Below are 21,844 nucleotides of genomic sequence, written 5' to 3'. Positions count from 1 at the left end.
CAATAATACTTCCCACTGGGAGCTGTAAGTGACTAATAACAATACACTGTCAAAAACATGAAGTCCGATGTCTTGATCTCTTCTTCAGACTGCATCATGTGGTAAAAAATGGGGGCCTCTCAATCTTCATTAATTCTGGCGTTTAGCCTAGACCTTTTGATTTTTTTTAACTAATATATTTACAACATACTTATTTAAAGGGGCTTTCAGACATCTTTCCTCATCTATTTGTCTACTGGTGTGTCATTCACACTACAGCATCTACCATAGTGCAGGGGGTCAGACCACGGCAGCCACTGGTAAACATCACTTTGAGTGACTGCATTTTTCCCTTTCACAAGAACAACATCCACACAAGCGGTACTTTCCTTCTTTGCCAATGTTTTTGTTTTGAATGTTTTACTTTAATGTTGCCTTTGTGTTTAGAGTCTGATGTGACAGCAGAATGTTTTATACCAGATGTGAGCACAGGCCAACTTCCACGCTTTATCAGTTCCTGTCTCCTGGCAATTCTGTTGTAAATTCCTTCAAAATTATCCATGTGAATTCATAAGTAGACAATTCTTTAGAACATGTCTATTCTGGACTCAATATTACCAATGGTTCTGAAATAACATTTGCTCAGGAAGAATACCAGCCCTTTTCATGATTAATTTGGAGCACTAGTAATACTTTTTTATTTTCTTCATTCTTTCCTTACTTCTACCTTTCTTTGTTTCCTTCTTCCTTCTTTCTTTGCTTCCTGTGTTCTTGCATTTTTTTCAGTCCTATTTCCTTCTTTCTTTCATTACTTGTTTCTTTAATTTGTAATTCCTTCTGCATTGCATTAATTCTTTCTTTCTTCTATCTTTTTTACTTTTTTCTTTCATTCCTTCTCTCCTTTTTTACTCATACTTTCATTCCTTTTTCTTTCATTCTTTCTTTCTTGAGTTTCCTTTTTTTATTCCTTTTTTCTTGGTTTACTGTTTCTTTAAATCTTTCATTGCTCCTTTCCTTCTTTCTTGCATTATTTCTTTCATTATTTATTTATTTCTTTCTTCTTTCATTACTTCTTTTGTTCTTTCTAGCTTTGCATTCAGTCAATGTTTTTTAGATTTAAAAATGACCAGCAGCTTCAAAAACAATAAAGGTTTACAAAAGACATGACAAAACAAGCTTTGCCAAAACTCTGATGGACGAAGCCAGGCCTATTGGTTTTGCCAATGCTTTTTTAAAGTTGATGTTAAGTGGGCACTTAAATGCTCACCATCCGAACAGTCATACTAAAATGTATCATAAACAACGTATCATAATAAATGACATAACAAAGGAAAAGCAGTATATCGAATAAAGTTTTCTAGAATATGCTTGCAGTGAGAGCCAAATATTAGAGAACCTCTCAAGATAATGGAGACCTGGCATCTCTAGTTTAGGGCATGTTTTTACCTCTTTAGAGTATACAAAGGGATGAACTGGGATCCAAACACTGATCTTGCAATTTTATAACGTAATAGAAGCAATGTGACATATACAGATGATACAAAACATTCACGGTTGTTCAGACACTGGAAAGAAATGCCCGCTGGAAATTGTCTCTTAATTTCTCAGACTGGATCTTTCAATACAGATTTTAAAAACTGAAAAAGGATACTTTAGGGATTTTTGTGCACAGAAGATGATGTGCCTAGCTATGATTGGTATGAATTTCATCTGCATTTTTGGATGGTGAGCTTTCAAACTTGTAGGTAGCAGATTCCTGGGCTGAAATGTATGGACCAAGAGAGAAAAAAGGGTGCATGCCTGATTCGGAAATATTTGGTGTGAGATGATTCACCTGAAGAGAATTTTGAAAAAAAAACAGTCCTCAGATATCAGTGCTATCCCTGAGGTTAGAATGCTCTCATTGGATGAAACAGAGAAAAGACAACTAAGGCCTCAGTGGTTTTAAAGGTTTGAAAACTAAACAATGAAGCAAATCTTTGCATTAATCAATAAATATCGACCAAAGCAGCATGACAATGTTTTCTTTCAGCAAAGAACTTGTGCTTTAACATCAATAATAGGTACCCTAAATAAGCATGAATTCTAATTTAAATATCATCATTAGTTGTTTTGGGAATACAATAAAAAGCCACTTATAAAGCACACTGCTGTTACGGAAGTGGCATCGCGGCGTTAGCAGTAAAGGTATAAAAGTGCTGCAGACTGTACAGTATAAATCAAATTCCATCCAGATAGGAATTTTTACATTCTTTCTAAAGACAATGACAGATGGATTGAAGCTCAGGGTGCGAGGAAGATCTTTCCAAAGCTTAGAGGCAAGGAAAATAAAGGATCTACCTCCTCTGTTGGCCATGTGGATCCGAGAGGGATAAAGATGTTTAAGATTGTTGGATCTCAATGCTCTAACCTGATGGTAAGGCTTAATTCTCCTCCTTAAGTAAAGGGATCCTTTTTGCTCAATTGCTCTGAGGGCGAAAGTTAATGCCTTAAATTCGATTTTCTTGATTATAGGTAGCAAGTGAAGTTCACGTAAATTTGGGGTCGCTGAGACCTGCGCTGGAATCCTCAGGACAAGACGAGCTGGCAAATTCTCAATTGGTTGATGACGCTGAATCAAATAAACTGGTAGCCCCAAATACAGACTATTGGAATAATCTGGTTTGGACATCACCATGGCGCTTTAGTCTCGTTCTCCTGGAAGGCCAAAAGGAGCTACCTGTTGGTGCATAAGGGACGACATGCACACCCCAAGATTTAACCAATTTGGCTAGTGGCTCTCTATAAATATTACAAAGGGTGGGACTCAATGCCGAAACCTGCAGCACACCATGCTCATGGATTTTGATAAAAATAAAAGGAAATATTTGTTAGCATGCTCTATCTGGGGGGTCGGGCAGCATCAATAGTTATTACTGTGACGTTGAGGACTGACGTGGGGAAAATTAAGTAATTTGACCCACTTTACACAATCTGTGCTTGCAGAGTAGACTGGATTATATCATCCCTGGGGGTGGGATTGCACTAGTTTTCCTGTAATGCTTTGTGGTGCATGCACTAAGAAAGCCTTATATTATGCATAATGGAAGCACACTTAAATAGAATGAATATTCTCCTCGCAAAAATAAAACATGAACAAAACATGAAATGCGTGAAGGGAGATTTCCAGTATATCTGAGCGAGTATTTTAGTGTAAAAATAAATGAAATGTAAGTAAGATGAATAGCTTTTAGTGTAATGAATTGTGGGAAAACAACGTGTGAAATGTGAGTGTGAACTGCACTCTGTGAGTGGTTTATATTATAAGGCAGGTCTCTGACCATCTACAATTTGACCCAAAGACCATAAAAAAGTGTTTTCTTGCAGTACGTTTCACTTTTGAAAGCACTCTTTCATGAAGAAGTCTTTTCAGAATGTGGTACTTTAAAAACGGTGGTTTGGTAAAGGCCATACTGTTGGCGCACTCACATTATTAAGGCTATATAATACTTTATACAGTCTAATTTGACATAGATTATGAATTCAGCATGAGTACCTCCTCTGCTTGTAGAACAACATGTAGCTTGGCAAGGCTTGTTAAAAGTTCATAACAAGGTACACTGCACACCGAAATTCCCAAGGAAGAAATAATGTTGTTTTACACAGTCAAGGATGACAAAGAGATTGGTAATAGAGCATGAAATAAATTCAGTGAAGTAATGGTGATAGCTGTAATAAATTACAATAAGCGAGGACATCAACAGACATCATCCATGGCAAACACAATTTGAAGGAGTTCTTAAAATTAATGAGCCTATCAATGCGTGGAGTAATTCAGAAGTTGGCTTGCTGTTGCACAGACACATTCACAGGCACAGGCACGGCTTCTTCTCAGACTCATGAATCAATGAAACTCACAAAAATGCCGCCTTGTTCCAAGACACCAACGGTGATGAACTGAGGAGCTGACGAGGTAACCTGCAGGGATGGATGGTAGACAGAAAAACATGAATAGAAAGGCCCACCTTAAAAGATTCAATACACACTTCCAAATGACAAAGACGATTAATAACATGCTCTTTACATCTTGCTTTAAAGCAACGACAATCAGCTATCTCGATGGCCCCCTCCAAAAGGAGGAAAGGAGTGCGTTTCTTTCCGAAAAGTCAACCTCGGAACAACTTCGTCTTTTTCATTAGAAAACGCAACACTCGTGTCGTCAGAAGACAAGCATAACATGCAATCCTCTTTTGGGCATTAAAATTACCTTTGGGCGTGAATTTGGATTATCAGGAATTTTGTAATGATTATATATTCAGAAAATAGATCTTCTCATTTTTCAACTAGCAGCACCTTTGTATGTTTTCAAAAACAAGCATTGGCCAAGTCAATAGTTCTAGCTTTCTCAATACTCATAATAGACTGGAATTTTCGCATTTGCATTTTACTTATTTGCAGGGATGCATCATAATCACTTGTAGAGTGCTTCTGCATTTAACCCTGTCTTCTGTAATGTGAATGTTAGAACTGTGAACCGAGTTAATGTATATACGTGACCTACTTTAGTTTATTGGCAAGTAGTATGGAGAGTTAACGTAGGAAATAAATATAACTAGCAGAAAATTCCAACATAGAGAATCGTGTTGTGAAGTTTGATATTACTCATGTATTAGATGTGTTCAATAATTGTACTTTTCATAATTAGGTAAATGTGTTAGTTGAAATGCAAAATTAATTATGCCACAAGTAATTTTTAAATGATACATTCTTATGTTAGCCAACGCTTTAGGCCTGCATTGCAGGTGGAAAAGCATTCTTTAGGCAAACTAATGTCTTTGTTTTAGCAGCTAAGCAAGGAGAGAAGATGTTTTAATTACATGGCTGGGAGGCAATAAGGGAAAAAGTCAGATTCACATGGGAGAAGACACAGGAACCGAGGACAAATTGCTACAATGGGATGTACATGGAGAACACTGTGGAAAAGTACGCTCATGGCTGTACCTACTGTGGAGTATGCACATGCATCATGGGAATTCTACCTGTGGATAACTAATTGTTGGAAGTGGAGATAGTGCCCACATTTCCTTTCCTTTGGAGAGGGAGCATCTCAGAACGAGCTCTTCCTCTTTTGATAGTGGCTTAAAGCTACTTGACCCATCTCAACAGTGGAGAGACTTCTCAGGAAAACTCCACAACTGACACCTTTTGTCCTGATTCAAAATGCTTACTCATTAATGAAGGGGTGTAACTGTAGTGTTAGAGTGGGGATAGGTTTAAATGTGCTTCATTCATCAGCCCTTGATGCAGAAAAATTTGCTCTCTTGCTTCTTCATTGTCTGTATCCTCCTCCTTGAGCTAAAAGTCCTGTTCACATTGCCCCCTCTGAATTGGGTGTGTAGGTTTGGCTTTATGCTGTTTCCTTAGTATTTCTTGTGTTGAGGTGTGTTTATTTTCAGTTATTTTGATCTAACCTTCCTCTATTGTCCTTTGGTTATTATGTATCAGGAAGAGGTGTTCCTAACTTGACTGTGCATTCATGATTTGTTTTCCCTTCACACTTTCATGCTGCTTAAAAGGCCCATCGGAGTGTGTCTCTAGAAAACTTCCAGAACAACACAATGGCCCTTTCACTCATTTTGTGAATTCAGCATCCTTTGGGTAACAAAGGGCCCGAACCATAAATATAAAGTTAGAACAAAAGAATAACTTAGTGCAAAAGTCTAACTTTACTACGTTATTCAGAAGGAAAGTTACAACTAGCAACTTTACTCCTAGTAATTTTACTAGTAGTAAGTTTACTACTAGTAACATTTCTAGTATTACCTTACTTTTGTGAATAGCAAAAAGTATTAAAGTTAGACTTTTGGTTTAAGTTAGACTTTTGGTCTAACTTTACCTTTGTGAATCGGGCCCAAAGTATTTAAAAGCATTTAAAGATGCACACACACAAGTGGTGATTTGGGGTATTTTTTAACTACTTTAAAAAGTGTGAGCCATCTTGGAAGCATTGAAAAACATTCCATCATTCCAAGATTACCTCATTTGCACCAATATCAAATACCAGCATTTGTAAAGCGCACTGCTACCTCCGAGAGGTGTCCCAGCGTTTGGGCCATCAGGAAAATTAAGCAAGCTATTTCCCAGAGTCACATGAACCTGGGCTAACTTGCCGCCGGCGCCGAGGATCAAACCGTTAACCCCCTGGGCCGGAGTCAGGTACCTGGCCGCTGCGCCACACCTCTTTCAAAACACATGCACAGGTGGCCATCTTGAAATATTTTTAATTATATCTATGGTAGAAAACATTCAAAGATGGCCACCGTTGGTTGTGTGCAAGCTCAACAATCCAGAATGGTTTGTTTACTTAGTTTATGATTATTTTACTATTCTATGAAAACAGAAGTTCACTTTGGAATGGTAAAGTACCTAGAACGTTTATAGAAACACACAAGATTGAAAGGTGACTTCAACTGTTCAAGGGTTCAAAGTCCAAAAGTCTTGACATTTTTATTGGAATCCTTTATTTAATTAATTACAGCAGCCAAACAGCCAATGCATTTTATTCAATAGACTTGAACTTCCTCAGGGCTCTTTATGATAAATGAATATTCATTATGCAATGATCTAATTCAATGAGTTAGTTATGGCCAAATGAGAAAATTATTGCAAAATAGGATGGCGGGGATTTTATGACAATCTGGACACCTATATCTGAACCTTTGACAACAATATGGGATCTTATTATTTATTTATTAAATTTATAAGGCGCTACGGCTACCCAAAAAGGGTTTCCCGGCGCCGAAGCAGATCAGAGACTATGTTGAAAAGAGGCTTACAGGTTATTGGTTAAACAGCCAAGTCTTCAATGATTTGCGAAATTGGACGGATTCTGTTTCGTTTCGAAGAGCTATGGCAGGGCATTCCAAAGTGAGGGGCCTAGATATGCAAATGACCTTCCACCCATCCGAGATAGTTTAATTTTAGGAATGAAAAACCTCGCCTGAGTGAATGAGCGGAGGTTACGAGGAGGGACATATGGACGGACCAGTAATTGTAGGTATTGAGGGGCAGCTCCTATTTTGATTTTAAACATGTAGGCCAGGGCTTTGAACTTGATTCCGTTCTCCACCCTGAGCCAGTGCAGGTCTCGTAGATGGCCGGAGATAGAGGTGGCTCTATGAACCTGGCACAGAAGCCTTGCAGCAGAGTTCTGGAACTCTGCAGCCTGCGAGTCACTTACTTGTTTGAGCCCAGATAGAGAACATTACCGTAGTCCAGCCTTGAAGTGATCAAAGCATGGACTACAGTTTTCTGAGTGGGCTCTGGTAGCATCCAGATGATATTTTTTAGCCACTTCAGGATGGTAAAACATGTGGGGGCAACCTTGACAGCCTGCGAGTACATACTGAGCGAGTCATCAATGGTGACGCCCAAGTTGCGAACTTGGCGGGAGGGTATGGAAAGTGCACCCATCTCACAGGGCCAGTGTTGAGGGCCCCAGAGTTCCTTGTTTTTCCCAAGTATACGGACCTCGGTTTTCTCACCATTGAGTTTGAGATAATTTGATTGCATCCACGATGCGATTTTAATCAGACCTAACTGAAGGGGAGGAGGCCTGGTCGTGCTCTTCGTGGAGAGAGAGAAAATGATCGGGGAGTCGTCTGCATAGGAAAACAGGGACAGCCCAGAATCTTCTGCAACATCGGCTAAGGGTCTTACGTATAAGTTAAAAAGCAAAGGGCTGAGAATGGAGCCTTGAGGTACCCCATGAGCAAATTAGTAGAAATCGGAACTAGCTGTGCAAGAAAAGACTTGAAAAGGGTGATTTGTGAGAAAAGAAGTGAGCCATTTCAAAGCTGAGCTGCAGATGCCCAAGGATCTTAAAGTTTTAATTAACATGGTGTGAGACACTGTGTCGAATGCTGCGCTTAAATCCAGCAAAATAAGAGCCACAGTGTCTCCAGCAAAGAGATGACAGCGCAGTCTTTCCGTTACCCCCAACAGGGTGGTTTCCGTTGATAAGCCAGCTCTAAAACCCGATTGGGAGGGATGAATTACAAAAGGTCGAAAGACACTGCATAAATTAATAATCATTGATCATTTTTCATAATGATAGCGAGAAAGCGCACAAAGTCTCACACACACAACAAACTGAAAATAATTGCGTGTAAGTTACTTGCAGTCTATTTAGTAGTAAAAGAAAATCTTTGTGAGCCTGATTCCAAATTTCTAAAACACTTCCAATTTTTTGGGGGTGATTTAAGCATAGTTTAATCATCAAAAAACAATCATTCATAGTGCCATGTTTATATTTACCGAGCACTAAAAATGGTTTTCAATTCAACAAATGCTTCTTTTCATTTTTTTCTCAAAACTCATTTTTCACGAGCCATTCTTGCTACAATGAAACCCTTAACAAGCTCCAGACATGGCGAAGCGATAGCTGACTGCCACTCATCCAGAAGCTTAACAAATGGTCTATTTGAAGGCATTTGTGAGCATGAATGAACTTGCGACAAGTATTAATGTTCTTATTTATGTTTTAGGCAGCAAGTGAAATGATAAATCGCCATATGCCACAGTTTTAAATCACAAACAAAGTTGTTTGAAAAAAAGTAATAATATAATAAAGTCTAACATGTCCAAATAGATAAACGTATTCTACAATTGCTAAATCTGTTCCTGTCACCGAATCCGGTATAGTCAGTGGTGTGTCACCTCATGATCCATGTTGGATGAGGGATCACACATTGTTCATACACACCGTTAGTTAGTGACATTTTAGGTCTGACTTGACAGCGTGGCTGGCAACATACTTTATGAGAGCAACACGAAACGAGCTTTAAGAGGCACTACTAAGAGAGGGGCTTTGCCTCCACCCACTACTTGATTAACTTTAGTACAGCATTTGATTGGACAGAAGTTGTGTGGTTCTGCTGAAAAAGAGTGCTTGCATTGCATTTTTTGCCTAGTGATAAAGCGCATGCTCAATACAACAGGATTATATAATGGCTTTTTGTCTAATTTATGTTTTTATGACAAATTGTGATAAGGGCAGTAGCTTTGACTTACTCATTGTGAAAAGCATACATAAAAGTCATTAGGATTTTAAGAGTGGTTCGTTGTTGCACTGGTTTAAAGCCTGAAGGCAGATATTTTGTTTCATGAATCCTCACATATTGTCCATGTAGGCAAAAGGTTTGGTGTTAGTTACACCTCTGACAAACCCTGGGGGTAGAAGATTTTCTTGTAATTATGCTTTGGAGGCCCTATTAGGAGAGGCTTCATATTGCATTGCCAACTGCAACTTTGGACATACTTGTAATTTTATTATTTTATACTTGATTATTGTGGGAAAGCTTCTGTCAATGCTGTAGGCCTGAGCTGGGAATGGTGTCATGCCAATGAAAAAGGCTATATATTTTTGACTGGTTCATTGTGAAATTTTATGCTAGATGCCATGTGTCTGATCTGTTCAATATAAAAGGTGTAAGAAATCAGGTCATTGATCGAAGGGGGCGAAAACCCTGCTAAAGCAGTACTCACAATGTTTGTGAGAGTGAACCACAAAAGTAACTAAATTAACCTGTGCTTAGCCCTCTGTTAGCTTGGGACAAACGCAGTCTGGCTTAACTTAGAGGCACCGTGCAACCTATTCATGCAGCACACAAACAGTAATAAAGTGAAAAAATAAAAACATCCCAAACCAATTGAAATTTTAATAAATTAAATAAGATCAAATCAACAAAAATCAAATCAGTATAACCAGAGATATTCAGTTTTAAAGTTTTAGGTACGTATAGAGCCTGAAAGCACAAACCGCCACTCGAGGTCATCTAGTCATCCTGGACCGTGAGAAAGTCACAAGTTCAGATCGACTGCGATGGCGCATGGGCCAGATGCAGGGACCATGTTAATCAGGCTGATCAGGTTACCTTCTCATGGTCAGGAGTTAAGAATCAAGATCATCAGGATTTCTCCTTTTCTTGTAGAGGAATGCACAGTCTGTGATGCCAGCGAAGGGTCAAGGACTGAGTGAGGCACCTCCTAGGGATCCGGGACTCAGTCTAGCAGAGGCCAGGAGGGCTCAGGCAGGTCTATTTGCAGGTCCACACAAGCCCAGTTGTAGCAGGTGTGCTGGGCAGCTGCAGGGATGCCTCTGATTGTGTCCCTGTATCTGACAGAAGGTCAACCAAGGATAACCTGGGATGAAGGGAGCAGATCCAGTCTTTCTTCCCAGGGAACATGGCAGGCCTCAAGCAGCAGGGCAGGTCTCTGGGGAACAAGGCAAGCCTCAAACAGCAGGGCAGTCCTCTGGGGAACAAGGCAAGCCTCAAGCAGCAGGCAATCATGTGTGGAATAAGGCAGTTCTTCCTCTGTAATATCGGCAAATGTAGGAGTGTGCTGATGAGTTGGTCTAAGGGTCCATAATTTATACCTGGTGACATCCTTTGAAGTGGAGGAATCTTCCAATCTACCCCCACATCTGGTATGTAGGGGGCCTTTAAACAAGCGTTATCCAGACCTTGGTCTGTTAAAGTGTCATTTCCATTCTGCTACTGCCTGCAACAGCAAACATCATGGGCTAATTAATCTCCCCCACTTCAGCCACCATTGGCTCTAATGCTGTGTTAGTTATGGCGTAATGCCTGATCACATTTACACATCCATCTGAAACTGAGTGCGCTTCTTTGCCAGGGTTGATGGACCAGTCCTTTAGTTTTCAGTTTTCTCCTTTTATAGGTCCCCATTCATTTCTTTCTCCAATCCTATTTATTTTTTATAGCATTGGTCAGCTTCCTACATTGTGCTACCAGCCACTTGCTGCTCATTTGTTATCTGTTGTGAGCTGAATTCAATGCAGCCACTGTCTCTAAACTGGGCAATCAACTTGCAATGATGCTGTCCTCAGTGACTCATTGTTTTACCATTTAACCTCTTCAGTGCTGCGCGAATTTCGCTGCAGTGCTGAAGGGTTTAAAAGCGTATTGGCTCATGACGGAAATGTTCCGTCATCAGCACCGGAGCACCGACACTGATGACGGAACCGTTCCGTCATGAGCATGGAAGGGGTTAAAGATGTCCACCACATGCAGGAGCATTATGATACTAATCTTGGACTGGTACAACAATCAATACACTATGCGTAAGTCTACAAATACTGAATGCAGTCATGAGTAAGGTTCCCATCAAATGGGGAGGAAATTCCGTCCTGTAATACACTAAAAACAGGTCCACTTGAAGCTGTATTTCCCCATGCAGGACTGCAGAGAAAACACTGAATATTAACACTATACTTGCTGATGAGGATGGCTTCCCCTTTGAGAGACTGCACTACTTGGGATACAGTCTTCGCTGCAGTATGTACCAGAGGACACTGTACCTCTGCCGGAAGTGCTTAAACAGATACAGAATGAGTACGGGTCAGCACCTGCCTGGAGTTGGGGATAAAACTGATTGGCAAGTTTGCTGCGGGATATACCATTATGTTAAGTAACATAAAGGGGGAAGCAGCAGCATTGGCTGTATGCCAGCATCTAAGGTATTTGGCTCCCACACAACAGGAGCGCAAATTACCGAAAATTATCAAAATAAACAGTGCTACGCTAAGTAGAGATAATTTGGGAGCCAGACCTCATAAACCCCAACTAAAGAGCAATTCTGAAAAGGATACATTTTAATTCCCCTTGTTAAATCCGGCTCCCCCCTAGACCCTTGTCCTGCTCACATCCTCCGTCACATTTTTATCACTTGCCCTGACCCCCCCCCTTCATCTCCTCAATAGCTCTCTCTCTCAGGGTGTCGTACCCATCTTACTTAAAACAGCAGTTATTGTCCCTATCCTGAAGAAGTCGGGTGCAGACCCCTCAGTCCCTGCCAACTACCGCCCCATTTCCCTCCTGCCATTCTTGGCAAAAGTGCTCGAGCGCCATGTCACCTGCGCTCTGAGCTCTTTCGTGGAGATGCATGGGGTTTTAGCCTCCCGCCAGGCCGGTTTCCGCCCCGCACACTCTACGGAGTCCGTGGCACTGTCGGTCCTTGACAACCTCAGGGAGGGAATGGACACTAACCAGACCCAGGCCCTGGTCCTCCTCGATCTCTCAGCCGCCTTTGACACGGTTGATCATACCATCTTACTATCCCGTGTCAAGGCGGCGGGGATCGGGGGTACCGCCCTGGTATGGTTATCCTCCTTCCTGAGGGACCGCACCCAGGCGGTTCGCCTGGGTGATTTCTCTGCGGATTTCCAGAAAGTTCAGTGCGGGGTTCCCCAAGGCTCTTCCCTTTCACCCCTTCTGTTTAACCTCTACATCGCCCCTCTTATTTTTTCACTGCAGCAAATGGAGGTCAACGTATTTAATTATGCGGATGACCTCCAACTTGTCTTCAATCTGTCCTCCTACCCTGCTTCTGTTCTTAATTTTCAGTCTATTATGATTCATATTCGGGACTGGATGAACCACAACCATCTGAAACTCAACCCAGACAAGACCGAGCTGGTGTTGACGGGCGGTTCATCCAGTCCCTGGTCCTCTTTGTTTTGGCCCCCTTCCTTAGGTTCCCCACCTGTCCCCTCTACCTCAGTAAAAACTTTAGGCATTAAACTCAATTCCCAGCTCACTCTTCACTCCCAGGTTAGTTCTGTGGTGTCTTCTTCCTTTCTTTCATTGCGCACTATACGCAAGGTGTCCCGTTTTTTTTCTTTTGACGCTCTGAAACTGATCACCCTGGCAATGGTCATTTCCCGCCTGGATTACGGCAACGCACTATATGCAAGTATACCTGCTTATAGTTTAAGGCGTTTGCAGCAGATCCAGAACCAGGCGGCACGGCTGGTGTTTAAATTGCCAAAGTTCCACCACGTCACCCCCCTCCTCAAGTCTCTACATTGGCTCCCAGTACGTGAACGTGTCCAGTTCAAGCTTGCCTCTATCACCTTCCAGGCTCGACTGGGCACGGCACCGGCTTTTATCTCATCTGAGATCATCCCATATGTACCTACCAGGGAACTGCGCACATCCACTAAAGCCCTTCTCACAGTCCCGCGGTTCCGGAGGAAGAAATGGGGAGGATCGAAGTTTGCGACTCTTGCTCCACTCATTTGGAATTCCCTCCCTCCAGAGCTTAGAGCCTTAACTCTCTATCCGCAATTCAGGAAACAGCTCAAAGCTCATCTGTTTACTAAAGCTTTTAATTAGCACACTAGCAGTCCTGATGTCTTTTAAACTTAGTTTCTGCCACCTTCGCCCTGATATCTGTAAGTTGTAGCGCCATGAAACCGCTGGTGTACGTGCGCTATATAAATAATTTTAAATTCAAATTTAAATTCATACATTTAAGCAAGTACCTGAGTCTTCTACAAAGAAGAAGTGGGATAATAAGAAAAACAAAGACAAAACTAAACCACAGGTAAAGGTTAAGAAATGTATCCTGTTAGCCCTATCAGCTTACAGTGGTCTTCCCTCAACCTTTTTGCCTTCTATAGTGAGCACCTTTTTTTTGCTGGCCTCAGGATTCTGTGCTTTACCACTGCTAACCAGTGTTAAAGGGCGTGTGCTCACTACTTAGCACATGATAAACTTAGTTTATACCTGATGGCCATATTAAATTTACTTATAAGTCCCAAGTAAATTGGTATACCATATGCCCAGGCCTGATAAATTCAATACTACTAGTGGCCCGGCAGCACCTATTGTGCACCAGATTAATTAGCCTCTTAAAACATGACTTAGGCTTGCTATTAAAGCCTGGTGGCAGTTTTAAACTGCCAATTCGACTTGGCAAAATAATCCCCTTGCCAATCCTAAAACTAACTCTTTATTACATATAAGCCACCCATACGGTAGGTCATGGACTTGCATTGTAATTAAAAAGATAGACATGTACTTTTAAGATTTGCATGTCATGGTAGTGAAAACTCACAAATAGTTTTTTTTTCATTCCTTTTTCACTAACATACGGTCTACCTCTCCCATGGGATAATCCCCCTCATTACATTTGATAAGTAATACCTTTTAATTGGGAGCAGGTAGAAAAGTCCTGTTTGGTGTCTGAGCAATTGTAATTTAAAATCCTCTTCAATGGTAATGTCAGATTTTAAGTTCCCATTCTGAAAATGACACTTTTTTAGAAAGTTGGCATTTTCCTGTCCTAAAAATGTGGTGCCTGCAGCCTATTCCTGAGTCTCATGACTGGGTGTAGTTGGCATCTGGCATTTGTTTATTCCTCCAATACAGCCACACAAAAGATGGACTAGGTGTTGCCTGGTTGGGCTACTTCAAGCAAGATAGGGGGGATGAGCTGTGCACATCCCCACTTCCACTTCAATAGACTGTGCCTCAGTTCTCACACAAAGAACTTAACACTAGCCTATTGTGCCAGCAGACAGACTAGAACCAGGGCAGGGAGGCAGGAAATTGCTGGCACTTGTGTGGGGGAAGCCTCCAGAGGTTTCTCCCACTTCAAAGGGGGAACAAGGTGTAAAAATATGACCCTCAGACCCACTCTTCAATTCACTTCTGGACCTGCAGAAGGACTCTCAAAGGTCTGTCTACTGCTGTGACCTGCTGTGTACTGCAAAGAACTGCCTTGCTGAACCAAAAGGACTACCCTGCTACCAGAATTATTCTATGTGCCCTCAGAAGACTGCCCTGTTACTTGAGTCCTGCATTTCTGCTTGTACCTAGGATGCCCAGAGTGACTCCCAGGGCTATTTTGCTGGCCTCCTGATCAGAGCCTCAGGGACAGAAAAGGCACCAACCATCTTGAACCTATATCTGGACCCTGCCTGAGTGTGTCCTGACCCTCCATGCGGTGCCCCTCCAGTCCTGGACCCTTGGAAATGATGCTCAAGGTGCCCCAGACAGCCCAAAGTTAAAATTTGGGACTGTTTGATAAAAATAAGTGTTATGAAAAACAAGGGGAGACCGGGACCCACCTGCTAGCCGATCTGCCCAAGGTGCATCACTGGTCATCCTGACTTTGCAGCAGTATCTGCTACGTTCTTCTTCACAGCAGGAAAGCCTGTAGTTCCATCCCACTGGAGATTTTCGACTTCCAAAAAGGAGATTAAGTTAGAACATAGGTATCTTCACTGCAACTTCGTACAGTGGCTCCTAGATGACTATGCCTCCTCCTTGGACTCCACTGGCTGCCTTCCCCTGATGAACTCTTACCTCTCAGACATTTTTCAAAATTTCTTCCAAGTCCAAGGGTATACAGAAACCGGGTCCAATCTACTTGGTGTATCCGACCAATGCTCCATCATGGTTGGCCACAACTTTCAACTTTGACTTAGTCTCATGCGACCAGATGGCTGGTGCTTTAATATCTTAGGCACTATTTTTCACTCTAGCCTCTAAAAACTCATAAGGAAAACAGACATAAAAGTGCCATCCCTGGAACCCAGACTTCACTTCATGTCTGAACTGGAGAGAATAATGAAGGACTGACAGGCTGTTCCTTGAACTCAACAAAAATCATCAAAAACTTGACTGCACCTGCTGAACCTTGGGCTAGAAAAGAAAGGGCTGTGCCTGGGTGCTTTGCTTGGGGAAAGGTTGTTCCTGAGTCCCAGACAGAGAAAGAGACTGAAAGAGTAAGTTTGCTGATTCTCTGTTACAGCCACAGGGCCAGAAAGCTGATGAAGCATGCATCCTTGGCAGCCAGCACCAAGAAACCTGATCGCCACTGACTGTTGAAGTGCAGCCTGGGAGACTGAGCCTAGACCCTCAAAAGTTGCACCTGTGTCTGCTGGACCCGGGAGACTCATCTAAGTGCAGTTTGGTCACCCAGCACAGACGTTTTTGCAAGGGAAAGGGGACTGCAGGTTTTGCTGTAACTGGAGATCAGCTGGCCAGTTGCAACTGGTTTTGTGCTAGACCACAACATGACTTGACCCGTGTGGCCAAAGTCTCTCTACCCTGCTGGAGAATTTGAGGGTAGTCACAGGAAGACCCCTGGTACCAGTTCAGCATCATCAGCTTCCTTGAACATCTTCAGGATACTATATCTCTTCCATCAGGACCACTCCATTGGTTTCTATGGAGGTTCACCAATAGTGTTTGGAACTGGACTGAAGACTGCTTTTCTTGTGAATTAACTGCTCTATTGGACATGATTGGTCACTATGACTAGCTACCTGTTGGAGTTAGCCCTCACAAGAGTGCATACATGGCCGTTTTCAAATCACTTGTAGTGGGCAACCCTAAACCATAAATCGCAGTAGATTTCAATGGTTTAATGGTTCAATTGTTCCTTAGGAATTTCATAGCTCTGAAAGTCTTCAGTGGATTTTTGTCTTTGAGATGTCTACATACAACCCATTTTTATAAATTGGTGTCAGTATTTTATTGTGCTGCATTTTCTTCTTTTTCAACGGTTTTGGAACTCCTTAATGCTTTACACTTGGTCCTTTCATAAAGCGTGACTGCTCTGAGCCACAGCTACTTAGGACAGAGTTAAGGTTTTACAAACTAGCCTGATTGGACCAGATAAAGATTGGTGCCATTATTCTGTGTTGAAGTGACACAACCACACCACAAAATGATTAGCCTGGGGAGAATTTCAATTAAGCTGTAATTGGAGTCATTTTGGGAATTCTGCATTACTCTATGACACGGAATTCTCAATAATATCGCAATTAGGTCCCATCGTATGATTAAGAGTAATTCTGGGCAAGCAAATCCTACTGTAAGAGCACATTTAGCCAGCATGAGTGGCTGCTCGCACTGCTGTTTATGTTCGGTTGCATTTAGAGCTATTTACTTAGCGTAAAATGCTACCTCACGTCCAGGTTAGATGCAAGGGTGAGTTTTGCGCTGAGAAACCAGTGCTAAATTCTAGGAGTAAGCATTTGCTAACAGATTTGTGCCCCCCTGGGAATGCAGCCAACCATTGGGGTGAAGTACAAAATTTGAAGACATCCGGTCTAGAGTGGCATGGTGTGTGAAACACTATAGACTGTAATGCGACCAAAAGTAATAGCCAATAGTGTAGTGAAGGCAGGCCTTACTTGCGCACATTGCTATGTTAGCATAGGCTTATTAGAAGTTTAAACGCCATTTTACCTTTTTCCTGCTTTTGCACACAACACTATATGCAACTGTTGTTGTAAGTTAGGCTGCTTGAATTACTTCACATGAGAATGGCTTGTTTTCAACATCCCTAGACTTACTGCTCGACCTTACTCTGCACAGTGAGCGCTGAAGCCTCCAAGGTTATCATAACACTGTTAGGTGTTGTTCGGGCTGATCGGCTCATGCGCTAGACATAACATGCACACAGCTGCAGCTACCTGAAATTCTGGCATTTTTAATATCACACTGCAGGCATGATTTAGACAACCTGAAGAAAATCTGTTTCCATAGAGACAGAGAGCTATTGCTGATCCTGATGTGATTCACTTCTGATGATCTTGGAGGTATGGGGTTCCCCATTCAAGCCAAAGAGACCTTCTAATATTATATAAAACATAGATCCTAGCTAGGGAGGGTGGCATACAAGGCACTATAGCATCTGTTTCCATCATCATTATAATATGATTTCTCCTTTTGTGTTTTATGGAATTGTAACAATGCTGATCGTATTATTTCTACTCATATGCCTACTTATGCTCGCAAAAATATTGCATCTTAGAGCACGTCGTTAAAATAAATATTTTAAACTTTCTTGTGTCTTTTTTTTTTACCCATGTTGTGGACTGGTATGAGAATATAACGAGTGAGTGTTCTTGATTCCCACCATTCCTGAGAGTAACCTAAGTTACATGTTCTGGGTTGTCTAATCATTGGTACCTTTGCTATAGAACGAGAGCTAATGTGACACTGATGCTAGTCGGTTAGGGATTCTAGGTACTGAAGTGAGTTGTTTGGTCCACCACAATTCACTGATGTCCTGGGTCTCTGTGCACAGTTATGTGTATGAGCAGAATCCCTGCAACAGTAGCTGAGACTAATTCAAACATTCCATTGATCACCTTGTTCTTGTTGCAGTTTACACCCTAAGATCAACAGGTAAGACCAGGCATGAATCCCAGGCTCAATGTCTTAAGGACTCAAGCTATACTTCAATGCTAGACTTAAGTAGGTCGAAATTGGTCTAGGGGTGCTTGTGGTGCATTCTGGACAGGGCCTTGCCTGGCAATTTGGGACAGACTGTTCCCATGAGGGGCAGGGTTGGTACTGATTTGCATAGGGTGAGCTTTGTCTAAGGAAGCATCGTGGGTGAAAAACAATGGACTAGAATGCCGCCTGAGCGATTGCCAGTGGTTGAGATTTATTCAAGCATTCCATCCATAACATTGCTGCTGTTACAGTTTACTCTCAATGCTGGAGAAGGATAATTGTTTTAAAATAACCACATTCCTAAACATGTGCACAGTTCTGTAAATAGTTCTCTACTATAGAAGTATATTCATAAGCCTAATAAATTCTCAGATCCATACCAGCATGGGATCCAAAACCAGGGCGCCAGGATGTGAAATATAATGACAACAATCTGGAGGCCCTCACATTCTCCCACTTTAACATGGATACAATTTAAGATCATGTGTGTCATAGATGTGGCAGTTGCCTTCTAGGGCCATCGCAACCTTCAAAATCAGAGAGAGCACAATTTAGTCTCCATTAACCAGAGATTGAAAAAGGTGGGTATGCGGACGGGGAGAATGTAGAAACATGGGGACAATGTCATCAGGATGCTCACCCTCCAACCCAGAACAAGCTTAAGCAGGCCATAACACCTGAAACTAATCACTGCAAGTTCAGGCAAGATCTGAAGAGTATCCTTTTAATATGTTTATACACAGCTGAACAGGGCAACTCCTAATCCAGGGACAGTAGTCCTGTTTAGAATACAGACTTAATAAAGACCCGCCTGGCTCACTGGGATTGGCTAAAGCTAGCTGCCTCTTTCTCACCATCCATCTCATTAACAATTCCTCAAAAGCACTCCACATCTACAAAGTCATTAAGTTGATGCCATAATAAGGCCCAAACCTAAGTCTGAAGCACATGTCAAAAGGTCTAGGTCTCAGTTATTTGTCAGATTCTAACCTTATTTGGAGTTTGGTGGATGGGTTATTCTGTCACAAACATGGCAGATATCCCAACTGCCTTATTACAAGGGCCATACTATATAATATGTTTGAAGAGGCATGCACAGAACTTACGAAAACCCTTATTTTAAAAAGTAAAATAAATACCTTATCTGTGAATGTTGTATCCATATCACTAGCCATATCAATTTGCTTTCATTAGGCAAAATATCAAAAAGCATGTTCTCTAATTTCCTTGTTGGCCCTTTTCCTCAGACCCAGGTCAGATTCTACTCAATCTCTATTTTACACTTTTGAAACTGACTGGTGCTTAGGAGATAGTTATGTCTTCATAATTGTTACACGCAACTCCGGCTCCATTGAGACAGTTTTCCCCGAAAAATGTATTTGTATGGCCCTGCGATGTTGAACAAGTCAAGGAACTGGTGGATTCATTTTTATAGCCACACATTTGTGCTATCATAAAACGATTTTCCTTCAATCAATGTTAGATTCTATAAGTATCATATATAAAGTACTCAAGATTGATGATTAAGGTATCAGATATACATATTGTCAACTTTTTTCATAAATGGATCTATTTTTCAATGTGTGAGTTTATTTTCTTCTCCAGTTCAGTCATATATTTCTGTAAAAATGAGTAATAATCCAGTGAGGCCTGTAAGTATGGGTGCTGGGGCTCCAGCCACACTCCTTTTTTCCAAAGCATGATAAGGGCCTGTCAGGCTCAAAAAAGGCCAGCCTGACATATGCTTATCATTCCAGGGTCAAGCAGCCAGGTGCTCGATATGCGAAAACGGGGGCTCCTGGGGGTGGCATCTGTAAGCTGTCCACCCCCGGGCTGTTTCGGCTGGGTTGTGGATTCCAGCCGGGTGGACAGTGATTGGCTGGCAGGTATGCAGGGGGAGGGGCCAAAGAAATTTTTTGCTGGTTGAAATGTTTACGCTTTATGCGACGCTGTGGTCTGTCAGGTAGGGCGATTATTTAGTTATCCCTCCCTCCCATCCCCTTTTGTCATAATTTAGATATGTATTTATTTATGCAAGAATCAGTTTATTAAGTTTTTTATTAGGTCTTCATTAGATGTCGCTTGGACAGGTAGAAGTAATTGAGGAGCTTGAGACAGGCCAGAAGGGCTGGGGACATTGCAGAGTAGGTGTGGGCAGAGGGAACACAGGGGAGCGAGGGCTGAGGCATGTGTGAAGGTCAGTGGATGAAAGAAAGGGGATGGTGAGGATTGTATCTTTGAAGTATGGTTTGGGGTTTTTTGTTGGGAAGGCTTTAGGGTGGAGAGGTTAGGATATACTATGTATTAGTGAGGCATTAAATTATATTTTGTAATATGTTGATCTGCACACCTGTCCTAATAAAGCAGCCTTTTGCTCTCATTTGGTCTGGTAATGTACCTTCCCGCCTGATGTGCATGCACCTAGCAGCCTGAACCAACATTTAACGGACTGAAGATCTTACAGCGCTGAGGGCAGTTACATTATCATTTAACCTGCTACCAGCCGCGGCCTGTGGAGGGAGTTGCGGTGGGGAAGGCAGGGAAGGGGCAGGTTGGGGGGTGATAAACACCGGAATATGGATGATTACAGGTAAGTAAACAATTAAATTAATAAAACGAATTTCGTAGCGCCCCTGCATTGCATTTTGCAATGCAAGAGACAAGGAACGAAATTTGTTTTATAAATTTAATTTCACCCCCCCACCCTGCCCCTCCCCCGCTCCGCCTGCCTGCCCCACCGTAACTCCCTCCACGGGTCGCGGCTGCCTGCTATGACAGTAAGTAAACAAAATCTTCCGAGCACACAATCACATCAAAGTAATCAACAGGACGATATGATGGTTTTTAAATTTCTTTATTTTCATAGTTTGCCATCTTAGCTCGACTTCATAATGGTTAATACTAAACAAAAAATGACTATGTTTAAGTTACCTTGTTACTATTAGATGGAGGGTGATGCAAATTCAGAATGGAATTTTATCACAACAAGGTGCACTGGGAGGTTTTGCGATATAACTATAACTATGGGATGAATTTAACCAATTTTATTTTTTAAATGACTCGTCTAAAGAGAGCTTGATGGGACACTAGATTGTATTAGAGTAATCTCTATAATTGTTAGTCTTGATTATAAGTACTTAGGATTGACATATGTAGGGACATATTTACAAACGCCTATCACCACAGGAACGTCGTTTTTTTTCATCATTCGACGTTCTTGTGGCGATACGGGCTTCCCCTTATTTACAGGGCAGTGTAGGCCCCTTAATGTGGCTTAACGCAGCCTTGTAAATAAGGCACCCTTTCACGCTATACTCAGCGAGAAAGGGGAGGGCAATGGGTGTTGCGATGGGTGTTCCACCATAGCACCCATTGATTTTGATGCTGCCCCATATTTACAAGGGTGGTGGAAATATGGGGCAGCGCTAACATTAAGACCAAAGAAAACCTGGTCTTAACATGGCATAACGAGGAGAAATGCTTTATTTCTTCTCGTTTTTGCTGTTTCTATGTGTGAAACAAGACCCAATGCACATAAACAATCAGCCCCATAACACAAGCACCCTTGCACTATGGTACAAGGGTGCCTGTGTTGATGCTAGACAGCTGTAATTAGCACCAGCGCAGGGGGAGGCTCAGGCCTGCACCGTATTGTTGTAAATACGGTGCTGCCCTGTGTTTCCAAAGTGGCGGAGAGCACCGGTAAGCCAAGAAGGCTAACACCACGCTCCATCACTTTCTTTGTAAATATACCCTGTAGTTTTTTATTGTGGGGCTTTGGGTATGTATATCAAGTAGTAAACAAGATCAACATTGCAACG

General features: G+C 41.9%; 1 protein-coding gene across 1 annotated transcript in view; it reads right to left on the bottom strand.

Moving 5' to 3' along the window:
* The window catches only part of LOC144821751 (uncharacterized), a 1,041,341-nt gene that overhangs the window by 111,421 nt on the left and 908,076 nt on the right, over positions 1 to 21,844 (bottom strand). The window contains exon 15 of the mRNA XM_078678951.1: positions 3,877 to 3,936. Within this exon, the coding sequence (XP_078535077.1) occupies positions 3,877 to 3,936 (60 nt within the window). The remainder of the gene's footprint in view (positions 1 to 3,876; positions 3,937 to 21,844) is intronic.

This window comes from Lissotriton helveticus, chromosome 2_2 (genome assembly GCF_964261635.1).
Source record: "Lissotriton helveticus chromosome 2_2, aLisHel1.1, whole genome shotgun sequence".
NCBI lineage: Eukaryota > Metazoa > Chordata > Amphibia > Caudata > Salamandridae > Lissotriton > Lissotriton helveticus.
Note: the sequence above shows the minus strand (reverse complement) of the source record. Positions and strands in the feature narration are given on the sequence as shown.